General features: G+C 37.1%; 2 protein-coding genes across 4 annotated transcripts; one reads left to right on the top strand and one right to left on the bottom strand.

Annotated features, from left to right (window-relative positions):
• Positions 1-525: 525 nt before the first annotated feature.
• LOC110108492 lies at positions 526-3,056 on the bottom strand. The gene is made up of 2 exons (XM_020839165.1): positions 946-3,056; positions 526-823 (listed from the first exon to the last, which is right to left on the bottom strand). The coding sequence occupies exons 1-2, from the start codon at positions 3,054-3,056 to the stop codon at positions 526-528; spliced, it is 2,409 nt and encodes an 802-aa protein (XP_020694824.1).
• A 1,802-nt stretch (positions 3,057-4,858) lies between these two features.
• Positions 4,859-7,895, top strand: LOC110108343 (transcription factor PHYTOCHROME INTERACTING FACTOR-LIKE 13). Of its 3 annotated transcripts, XM_020838963.2 has the most exons (9): positions 4,864-5,179; positions 5,272-5,384; positions 5,476-5,591; positions 5,705-6,491; positions 6,576-6,665; positions 6,741-6,806; positions 6,918-6,983; positions 7,056-7,352; positions 7,599-7,895. In XM_020838963.2, exons 3-9 carry the CDS (start codon positions 5,527-5,529, stop codon positions 7,719-7,721), a joined length of 1,494 nt encoding a protein of 497 aa, XP_020694622.2. In that variant the 5' UTR covers positions 4,864-5,179; positions 5,272-5,384; positions 5,476-5,526; the 3' UTR covers positions 7,722-7,895. The 3 variants fall into 3 exon arrangements, with proteins under 3 accessions (XP_028550563.1, XP_020694622.2, XP_020694614.2); XM_020838955.2 differs by lacking the exon at positions 5,272-5,384 and having other exon boundaries at positions 4,865-5,179; XM_028694730.1 differs by lacking the exons at positions 5,272-5,384; positions 6,918-6,983 and having other exon boundaries at positions 4,859-5,179.
• Positions 7,896-12,072: the final 4,177 nt, after the last annotated feature.

Raw genomic sequence — 12,072 nt, 5'->3', positions numbered from 1 at the left:
ATCCTCCGCATATAGGTCTCGTATGACTTCAAAGCCAATTACTTGGTTCTGTAGCGTTTGTAGAAGGACATACCGTCTACTAAGCGCATCGGCCACCTGATTATGATGCCCTGCCTTGTGTTTCAAAACATAATGGAATGCCGATAAATATTCAGACCACTTAGCGTGCCTAGCCTTGAGTTTGTTCTGATGGCAGAGGTAACGTAGAGCTTCATGATCAGAAAAAAGCACGAATTCATTGGATAGCAAATAGTGGCTCCAATGCTGCAGGGCTCTAACTATAGCGTAGAACTCCTTGTCGTATGTAGAATACTTGCGCCTTGCATCACTTAACTTTTCACTAAAATAAGCTATCGAATGGCCCCCTTGAGTTAGGACCGCACCAATGCCTACATTCGAGGCATCACATTCGACCTCAAAGGTTTGGTCGAAATCAGGTAAGCTTAGTGTGGGGGTAGAAGACAATCTCTATTTCAAGTCATCAAAGCTTGCCTGTGCTGCCGGGTTCCATTCAAATTGATTAGCTCAGAGAATTTTCGTCATCGGGGCCGCAATTGTACTGAAATCCTTGATGAATCTCCTGTAGAAAGATGCTAGACCATGAAAACGGCGAATGTCCGTAAAAGACTGGGGAACGGGCCAGCTGCGGACGGCCTCAACCTTAGCAAGATCAACCTTCAGCCCTTCAGCAGATAGTTGATAGCCTAGGAATGTAATCTGAGGAGCAGCAAATTGACATTTCTCAAGATTAATGAACAGCTGTTGCTCCAAGAAGAGCTCGAGAACACGTCGAAGATGGACGCGATGCTCTTGGAGATCAGCACTATAAACAAGAACATCATCAAAGTAGGCAATTACAAACTTATATAGAAAGGGTTGTAGGATATGATTCATTAAACGCATGAACGTGCTTGGAGCGTTGGTTAAACAAATGACATGACCAACCACTCGTACAACCCGTCATGTGTTTTGAACGCAGTTTTCCACTCGTCACCAGGCCTCATGCGTATTTGGTGGTATCCACTGCGCAGATCCAGTTTGGAGAAAACGGTAGCACCTTGTAGCTGATCGAAGATATCATCTATGCGAGGGATAGGAAATCTATATTTAACTGTAATTTTATTGACAGCTCGGCTGTCTATGCATATTCTATAGGATCCATCCCGTTTTGGAACCAATAAGGCGGGTACAGCGCAGGGGCTGACACTATGCCTTATAAATCCTTTGTTCAGTAATTCTTCTACCTGTCGCTTGAGCTCAGCTTGTTCTTCGGGCCGTAGTCGGTAAGCAGGGCGATTGGGAATGACAGAACCAGGAACAAACTCCACAGCATGCTGAATTTGTCTTTCCGGAGGTAACCTGGATGGTAGAACACTGGACAGGACATCAGGATACTCTTCCAGGATATCTCGAACTACTGTAGCCTCATTGGTCTGAGCTTCATTGGTGGCTAAGATCACCAATGCAAACCCAATTGCAGCTTCCCTGAAAGCCTTCAAAAACAATGATCGAGTTAACAGTTGCGGACTGGCTTTTACTGCTGGAGTCTCCTGTAGTGGTACCAATATAATCCGTTGATTTTGATGCTTAAACGAATATGTATTTGCTTCCCCGTCATGAACAGTATTCTTGTCAAATTGCCATGGACGGCCTAACAGAAGATGGAAAGAATCCATGGGAACTACATCACACCACACTTGCTCCGCATAATTGCCGATGGAGAAATTTACGAGACAACGCTTCGATACCCGAACTTCATTTTCTTTTTTTATCCATGACAATGCGTAACGTTTAGGGTGGTCGACTGTGGGCAACTCAAGCTTGTTGACCATGGTCGTAGACACCACGTTTTCACAACTTCCACTATCAATGATCATTTGACAAACTTTCCCGCCAACTGTGCACCGTGTTTGAAAAATACTATGGCGCTGACATGAATCTTCCTTATGGGAATTAAGTAGTCTCCTGAGAACAAGTAAACTCCCTTCATCTGCGGGAATCACAGTGGTCTCCGTCACCATATTGTTCTCCGACTCGTGATCTATCATATCTTGCTCAGTATCAGCTTCTTCAATTATTGTAACAATCCTTCGGTTCGGACATCCAGAGGCAATGTGGCCAAATCCTTGGCACTTGAAGCACTTTCTTGGAGGTAACCCTGTGGTTCCAGGCATTTTCAATGCTCCATTAGCAGACGGAGTAGTCTCTTTGTTCAAAGGATTCACCCCGGTAGTCCTTCCCTCAACTTTCTTGACTTGGCTTCGATCAGATCCTTCCTCCTGAGCAGGGGTTTTACCACGAATCCACCTGTTGGGTCGCTGTTGTTTTTCCACCTTAAAAGACAAATCAAACACATCTTGTAGCGTCCAATATGGTTGCAATTGAACCACATTGGCAATCGACGGTTGTAATCCTTCCAAGAACAGGGCAATACTATTTTCCTCTGGTTCAGCTAGCTCACATTGGAGGGACAATTGTTCGAATTCCGCAATATATTCTTCAACAGTGAGCTGATTTTGTTGTAAGCGGTGGAGTTTCAAGAACAACTCCTGACGATATCTTTCCGGCAGATACTTCCGCTTAAGTTCTTTCTTCATCTTTATCCATGTCACAATCTTGCTTTTTCCCTCCCGGTCTCGATTTCGTTTCAAATTTTCCCACCATAGGGAAGCATTCTTCTTTAATTTGATGGCGACAAGCTTGACAACTCTCTCTGAAGGAATTTCTTTAAAATCAATGATTCGGTCTACAGTGTGCAGCCAATTCACAAACTCATCCGGATCCAATCTACCATCGAATTCGGGTAACTCCACCTTAACCCCACTGTCATCACGCGGACGTCTCGCACGTCCTAGCACAGGTCGTCTGTCCTCATCTTCACTGTGAAGGTCTTGATGAAACGGGTTAACCTCCTCTTCCTCTTCTTGAACATCCTCTGTTTCTTGATGTTCAAATCTTGCTAGTCGTTGCTGCAGCTGCTGGATTTCCCTTTGTAAATCCTCAATGATTACGTCTCTCGTCGGTCTTTGCGAGTTCCGTCGAGGCGGAGGCGGCATCTTCGCCGGCTCTGATACCAAATGACACCGTTCAAGAACATGAACAATAGAACGGATGATTGTCTGAATGGAGCGGAGCTCGATCTTCAGGAATTCGCGTTGAGTAGCGATATTAGGCCCGTCGTCGGAGATCAATCACCACCGGTGAGGCGAACCGGCTACAGAATCTCCTCCACCACCTGTAAGGAAACAGGATACAGAACAAGTATTGTCTCGACAGTAAGTCAGAGAAATAGTTTCAAAATTTATCTAAATCTGCTTTAGCTATCGTCCGGAGTGTTTTTATAATAACACCCGGGAAAGAACAAGAATACAATTCAAAAGAAGCTATACAGCCGGCAATATCAACAGCTACAGAATAGAGAAGAAAAACAAAACAAGAATACAACGGTATCAGACTATTTATAAGACACTCCTGTGTCACAACTATATGCATGTATGCTTTTGATTTAGTATTAGAAGTTAACTCATTCATAAATGAATGGACAAGGTCCATGTATCCATTCTAGATGGCCTATAAAGATTTATAGTAGTAGTGTTTGTCATTGAATTCTATGGATCAACATGGGCTTCACCACAAAGATAGGATAGTGTGAGTAGTTCAAACGAATCATTGATTTAGCCATGTTTCATTTATTTTAGTTAGGTGATAGCTCTTAGGGAGCGACCTTGGATTTGAGTAATGTGATAGTGAAAAGGAAAACCAAATGTTTTCATTAATAATGCATGATCAAAGCTTGATTATAACTCAAACTTAATAAGAAAACTAATAAATAAATTAATTTATGATAGTGAAATTAGAATGATGTTAAGCACTTTGAATGAGCATCAATTGAGATATTTAAGCCCCATTACGCTCAATGTGGCAAAATCAATATTAAACTGAAGAAAGGCTTTTCTCTTTCCTGTGGACTTGTTCTAAGAAAGTTCATTTTTAAACAATTTTTCATGCCTCCATGTGTTAGATATTCTTTTATTTTATTAAATGATTTTGTCACATCAAAAATAGTAGTGATTATATGTTAATTTGAACATGTCAGATGAAGATTTCTCCTCTATTAAATTTAGAGCTACTAATTTCTCATTGGAGGGGTTCTTACAGCTTTTTTTTATGAGAAAAGTCATAAAAAGTTAATAAAAAATAATTAATAAGTTCCAACTGACCAACCTACTTGACTTTCATAAATAATTATTTACTGGTTCTTCATTCTTCGGCATTCTTCAGATTATGGCTTGGTATTCGCCATTTGGTTCCTTTCAGTTTTCGCCCCTATGGCAACCGGCTCGTTCCTGGAAGGCCTTCGTGGCAAATTGGGCTAATTTGAATTTGATCATGCCGGCCTTGAGGCCTTTTTTTGGTTGTTTTTCTCTTTGCTGGGGTTTTGTTTTTTACTTATTTTTATTTCCCTATAAGTTTTATTTTTTTTTTCACCTAACTTTTCTCCATTAATATACGGGCTTTGCCCAAATTTTCAAAAAAAAAAAAAAAAAAAAACAGTTGGTTAAGCAATAAGCATGTCATCATTTTGTGTCTACAAGTTACCATATGATGATCAAAGTCTATATGACCTCAGTCAACCATAGTCTTTACAATATTTCTTTTGTTAGAATCATTAAGAAGAGATCAGTACTTTCTTTGTACTAATGTTTGATTAGTCTCTAAACTAAGAAGAACATAATAACAGTAAAAACCACTTATCATATTATTATACCGTAGAAGTTTTTGAAAAGTCAGTATCATGTTTAAGCAGTAAAGAAGCTCAGCTACCCTCAATTAGTGTCCTTAGAAGCTTCATGAAGAACATGGAAGTTATTAATTTTTGCGAGGTCGTATCTATACTATAATCTGAAGAGAAAGCGACAGGGAAAGATAAGCCATTGAGAAGCTGCTTGCTCTTCTATTCCCATTCTTATCTTTACTATTTTGGTCCTTATTTCTATGATCTTCTATCTCAGTGTTTCAAGCTAGTTCTCTTCTTTGCCCTGCTTCTTTTTATGAGGAGATTTCCTGATTTGCTTGAAATGCTCTGTGTTATTTGATGCATTTGATACATTCTGTGATCTGCTTGGCTTGGCAAGTTCCAGAAATCTTTCTCAGAAATTTGTTTCATTGTTCGATTTGGGTAGGAACTTTTTAATCTTTTTAATAGTTAATTTTATGAAAGTTGCTTCGTTTTATCTTCAGGAAATTCATTCAATGTGTGATTTACTGTAGATTTCCTTTCTCTGTCTCTCTCCCGCTGCTAATATTATTGAAAAAAACCTCTGCATGTTTGCTCCTTGAACTATGACAAACAAAAAAACAAGAGGTTCTCTGTATCTATTCAAGTAGGCAAATTTGTTTTTTAAAATATGATTCTCTAATACTAATTTAACAATTCTCATTTATGTGTTTTGATGTGTTTCCTTCTTTTTTTAGTTAAAAATAACTAGCAACTGAGCCAAGAATCGCATTATTCCTGATTGAAACATGGAGGAGCATTCAAGATCGTATCAGAATTATCTTGCTGCAACAAATCAGAAAAGAACAACAGGGTTAGTTACTATAGATATATATGTATATTTTTTCCTTTAGTACTATTACCAAGTATCAATATCATAGCTCCATCATCTGAAGCACAAATAACTAATTTTTTTCAAATTTACAGACCTGACCAAGAATTCACAGAGCTCCAATGGAAGAATGGAAATGTATTGATGCATAGCTCAACTCCCAGAAGGTGTCCAACCAGCATCACTGAAGTTAAAGAAGATCCAAAACCACTTGGGAATTCAACCCCCCAATCCTCAGCTATGGAAGATGAGATAGCTTCATTGTTCCAATACCCACCTTATGAGTACTTAGAGAAAGAGTTTGGTTGTGATTTCTTATGTGATTTTCCAAATCCACAGACTCTTATTACTACTGATAAATCAAACAAAAGCATCAACAATGAAGGAAATGCAATTCCACGTTTAAATCTTCCTCACAATCAGAACAGATTGTCTCCTCCTAAATCTTATGTTCATGGCTCTGCACAACAATATGTCTGCCCTGAGAACAGTAACGTTATTGATTTCTCTCACTTGTCAAAGCCAGGAAAGATTGGATTGTCAAATAAACTGCAGAAGAAAATTCATTCGGCGGGAGGAGAATCTTCTTCAATGATGACAACAGAATCTAGCATTTGTGGAAGCAACCAAGTTCAGAATTGTGTCAATCTAACTAATAGCTTGAATAACAAAACAACAACCGGTTTGCCTCCGAAAAAATTCAAAAAATGCTTGGAGAGAAGCTTTTTATCAGAAAGGGTAAGGACAGATACGTTTGAAGTGACTGGTACTTCATCATCAGGTGGGTCTGGATTTAGCATTAGAGCAACTCCACAAGAGATGAACAACCAAAGCTATAAAAGAAAAGGAGTAGAAATGGAAGAATCATGTAGCTTGAGTGAGGTGTCAATAGAGCTCTTGCTTTCTCCTCTATTATTATTATTTTCTTAAAATCATAATGGAATTGATACTAATCAAGACTTGCAGGAAGGAGACTACGAATCTGCGGATGGAAAGAAGCCAGTTCAAAGATCCCGTAGAACCCGAGCTGCTGAGGTTCATAATCTATCAGAAAGGGTAAGCACAGATAAGTTTTGAAACATGTAAAATTAAAAAATACACACATGCTCTTACCTATTGAAAAACTTGTAGAAAAGAAGAGACAGAATCAACGAAAAGATGAAAGCATTACAGGACCTCATACCACATTGCACCAAGGTAGAAAATTCAAAATTCTTCACTTTCAATCTATCATTCAAAACTACTTCAGATTTCTATCATTATTCACATAAGCCAATTTCAATGTTGTTATCTATTGCAATGATTCAGTCAGATAAAGCATCAATGTTAGATGAAGCAATTGAATATTTGAAATCACTTCAACAACAAGTTCAGGTGGTGAAATATCAATATTTGATTTATATATCATAGTATTCAATTTCAAAAATCATTTGTGTTCTTTCTCAGTTAATGTGGATGGGAAGCGGCATGGCAACAATGATGTTTCCCAGCATTCAGAATTTTATGGCTCAAATGAGTATGGGGATTGGCAGAGGTCCCATGCCTACATTGAATAATTTGGTTCAATTACCAAGAGTTCCACTAGTAAATCAACCTATGCCCTCAGTTGTAGCTGCAAATCAAATGCCAATGTGTCCACAACCCTTCAGCCATTTGAGGTTTCCAAATCAAATGAACAATTCTCAGATGCCTGAATCATTTCCCCCACACCTTGGCTTCCATCATTTACAGCCACCCCCACAGGTTTCTACTTTTCCTTATTATTTTGCTGCATTTCTTTAATTATTCTGTGTGCGGAGTCCGGACGTCATCCAGAGAACAATAGAAATGCACCATGTCATCCCAAAGGTGTATCACGCTCGGTATCGAGCTGTACAGAGCGCCAATATCGTTCGGTACCAAACGCTACTGGACGGTTCTCCCGTCCGGTGTCCGCACAGAATAATCTCTCGTGGTGTGGAGAGCATGGTTAATTTACTTTTGTTACAGGCAATGAATTTATATACATATGGATCCCATTTAGCGCAGCAGAATCAGATGGGAGCAATAAATAGAAGCAGTAACTTGCCGACTGATGGATTACCTCCTGATAACTTTCAAAATGGCAAATAGGTGACAATGTGAACTTTTCTTCTTCTTTTTTTTTTAGCTTTCAGATTTAGATTGGCAGTTTTCAAATTGCTACTTTTCTACCCATTAATGTATTGAAATGGAAATAAACTTTTGCACTGTCTGCATGCAAATTGTTATATTTCTGCTGAATGAAAAAAAAAATTTCTTCTTCTATTTTCTATTTTAATTTTTATATATCTTTTCAATTGCTTAAGTGAATGAAATCACATAGAGAAGGAAGCAGAGCTGAATATAATACAATGCTTTTTTTTTTAATTTTTTAATATAATGCCATGCATTGTTCTCTATGGTTTTTTATTTTTAATGCGAATCAAAAATAGTTTTTATCATTATTATTTTAGCTTTTCTCAATATTTGTTTTGCTGTATTGTACTGAATTTAATTGAATTCATCAGGATTTTTTTTAATTGCTAGAAATATAACAAAATAAATAAAAATATATTTTGAGTGTCCAGTCTTGATGTGAAATGGCAGACCAGCAAGATTGTTCACATTCATGAACGCATTCAATTAATAAAAATAATTCAGCTTTAATGATGTGATGTATTCTTCCACTATTTTGACTCTTCTGAGATAAATTAAAATAATGTTGTCCTTAGATATGTAGGGCTTAGAGTAACGAGAAGGAAAATGAATATTTTAATAAAAAATATTTTTAAATAATTTAATTGAATAAATATCACAGTTGTCAGATTCCAAATTCTGAATAAGAAAATAAAAATTCATATTAGGTGATTAATAGCTAATATAAAACTTATAACTAATTATGATAAGAGTACTTTAATATATTATGAAAAGGTTTGATATTGTTGTTATTATAATTTGATTGATGAAAAATTAACAAATTATTTTTAACAAGAAAGGGCATATCAATTTTTTATATGAGAAAGAGAATGTTTTTATTTTTATTTTTAAAAAATTAATAATAAAAATGAATTTGTTAATAATTTTAAATAAATATGATAAACTATTGATTACATTGAAATTAAACATTTAATAATATGAAAGGAATAACCTATCTCATCTTATTCAAATTTTAAATTTTTGTCTAAATTTTTTTTCATTGACAAATAAATACAAATTATTTCAGATAAAATAATTTCAAAAAATATTTCAGATATAAACTTATAAATAAAATATTTTTACATTCCTATTGATTCTTCCAAGCCAAATGCACCCACAAAGAGGAGTGCGTTAACGTTTCCTCAGCAAATATAGAAGTATTTCTTACATGCATGGTAGCAATTGGGCCATCTTTGAGTAGGGGTGTCAATATTTGACACGACACGAAAACCCGACTCGGATCCGACCCGAAAAATTCGGGTTGGGCCTGACCCGATTTCAAAATGGGCCAGGTTCGGGTTCCCGTATTTGACCCGTTTGAAAAAATAGGTCGGATTCGGGTTGCTGGGTCAACCCGAAAACCCGTTTAATTTAAAAAATTTGGATTCCCGCCCGCTGCCCGGCCCCCGCCCGCGTCCCGCGCTGTTGCTGACCCGTTAATGTTTCCTCAGCAAATATAGAAGTATTTCTTACATGCATGGTACCAATTGGGCCATCTTTGAGCACGAGAGGAGTAGAAATACTAAGTAGTGTAACAATTATCTTTGTACCTTCCATTTTTAACATGAGAGAATATCACAAACATATAAATGTTAAGCTTAAGAGGGCATTGAGAAATGAAATGGCTTCAGCGCCTAAGAAGAAATGAAGATATCTAAGATTCATGATGGTGGAAAGATGAGCCAGAGCATCAATAATTTGATTGACAGTGGATGGACAGTTATATGTGATCAATGGATAATCTACATAAACAAAATATTTTGTTCATGTTGATGCACAATAATGGATTCAATGTGGAGATGATAAATCTCAAAAATAAAATAAAGATTTGAGCTCAATGAACCAAGTACATAGTTCTTGTTTAAAAACATTGAGGGAATTATGAAGTTGACATACATGTTGTGATAGCAAAAAAAAAATAGAGATGGCCACAAATGAATGTATTGTTTGTTGTGCAAACAATCACACGACGAAAATAATAAATCACACAACACAAACACAAAAATACAATGATTTAAGTGGTTAGACGAAAATACCTACAGCCGCGGGAAGGGGATGATGATTTCACTAAATTGGGGGAATATACATGAATTACAATGAGATCTATATTCCTCTCATACACTCAACAGTAGCCCCCATGACTTTATTTATAGATTTGAGTCAAAGTAAATTAGGAAAAAGTTTTCTAATCAAGTCCCTAATTAATGTAATAATTAGATCCCTTAAGTAATGCATCAATCAATTCTCTAATCAAATCAACTTAATTAAGGAAATAATTTATTCCCTAATCAATTACAATAATGAGTCATTAAAACTTTACAAATAAAGCTTTATTATGATTTGGAAATAAATCCAAATCAATAATCTCCACCTCATCTTTCACTTTTGAAAATGAAAGATGACAAATCAGACTTCAATATCATGACGACTGCACCCTGATGGTTGCCAATCAAGCCGAGTGTATTTCTTCAAACAAGTGGAAAATCAGTCATGAGTCTTGCACCACTATCATAGTGATCGCCTCTCTTAGCATGCATCAACTATACCCTTCAAATACCTCAGGATATTCTTCACAGCTTGCCAATGACTCCTTCCTTGATCATGTATGAACCTGCTCACAATGCCAAATGCTTGTGCAATATCTGGATTATGCTACTCCAAAATGAGACAAAACTGCGTTACAAGTGCCTAGTGAACACAGGTCGATGGATTCTTAACCACTGGAGAGAACACCTCATCATAAGCAATCCCTTCCCGTTATACAAAGCCTTTTGCCACCAACCTAGCCTTGTATTGCACATCAGTTTCATGAGATCCTTCCTTCTTTGCACGCATCCATTTGTACCCAATGACTTTTCTTCTTCGAGGAAGCATTAGCAACCTCCAAGTAGCATTCTTCTGAAGAGACTCCATCTCTTCTTTTATAGCCCTCTTCCAAAGATCACCATCGGGACTGTCCACAGTTTTTTATAGTGACTGGGAACTTCAGCCTTCGTGGTTGAAAGTACAAATACAATGTGATCTCTCAACCAAGTTAATTTTGGGACATTCTAGCGCCTGAACCTGTTCTTCCCAGTAAATTTTTGAGGAGGAATCTCATCCTCAACATCATCTTCTACCTCATGATCTACAACTGTATCAAGTACATGGGTAGAAATGATCTACCTCTATGGAGCCAATGGAGTTACATCAAACTCCAACTTTTGCAATGTATCTACAGTCCCAATAGAACTCTCCACATGCTTCGAGTCATGGGGTTTCAACATGCTCTCCTCATCAAAAGTAATATCCATCCTAATGATAATATTCTTCTCTACCAGATCATAGAGTTTAAAGCCCTTGACTCCACACCTGAAGCCAATAAAGATCACCTTATTTGCCCTTACTTCTAGTTTATCGTTCGGAACATGATAATAAGTTGAACACCCAAACACTCTTAAGTGCTCATAATCTCTAGTAGGATGTCCAAACCACATCTCCTTTGGGGTTTTATTTTTAATAGCTATAGAAGGCAGATGATTCACTAAGTAATAGACATTGTCTATTACTTCAGCCCAATAGACTGTATCCAACCATGCCAATACTAGACAACATAAACCAAACTTTCTCCACCAAAGTTCGGTATATCTTCTCTACCACTTCGTTCTGCTGTAGTGTCTCTCTAACAGTGAAGTGATGCTATATCCCATATCTCTAGCATTCCTATAAGAATGCATTTGAAGTATTTTGCTTTTATTGTCTGGTCTGATACACCGAATCCTTTTGCCAATTTGAGTCTCAATCCATTTCTTCCAAATTTTAAAGATCTATAGTACTTCGCTGTTGTGCCTCAAATATATATGGAGTAATCATTAATAAAAGAGACAAAGTATTTCCGCCCATCGAATGATACTATCTTAGTTGGGACCTAAACATTTGTGTGAACATACTCCAAGATTCCATTTATATTGTGGATGGCATTACAAAAGGATACACGTGTCTTCTTGCCAAACACATAATATTCATAAAAAATGAGCTTGTAGGTGTTTGCTCCTTTAATCAATCCTTGCTTCACCAAAGTCATAAGAAAAGCCTCTCCGGCATGAGCTAGTCGTATATGCCATAATTCAGTGGCATCAGAAGAATCATCAGCAATATCAGCCGATTCAATCACGGTTCTTCACTAAATATAGTAAAGGTTGTGGCGATGAACTCCTTTCAAAAAAAACCAAGCTCTATAATATATCTTCATAACTCCTACCTCAATGACTACCATGAAGCCCTTGAT

The sequence above is a fragment of the Dendrobium catenatum genome, unplaced genomic scaffold, assembly GCF_001605985.2.
Source record: "Dendrobium catenatum unplaced genomic scaffold, ASM160598v2 fragScaff_scaffold_542, whole genome shotgun sequence".
NCBI lineage: Eukaryota > Viridiplantae > Streptophyta > Magnoliopsida > Asparagales > Orchidaceae > Dendrobium > Dendrobium catenatum.
Note: the sequence above shows the minus strand (reverse complement) of the source record. Positions and strands in the feature narration are given on the sequence as shown.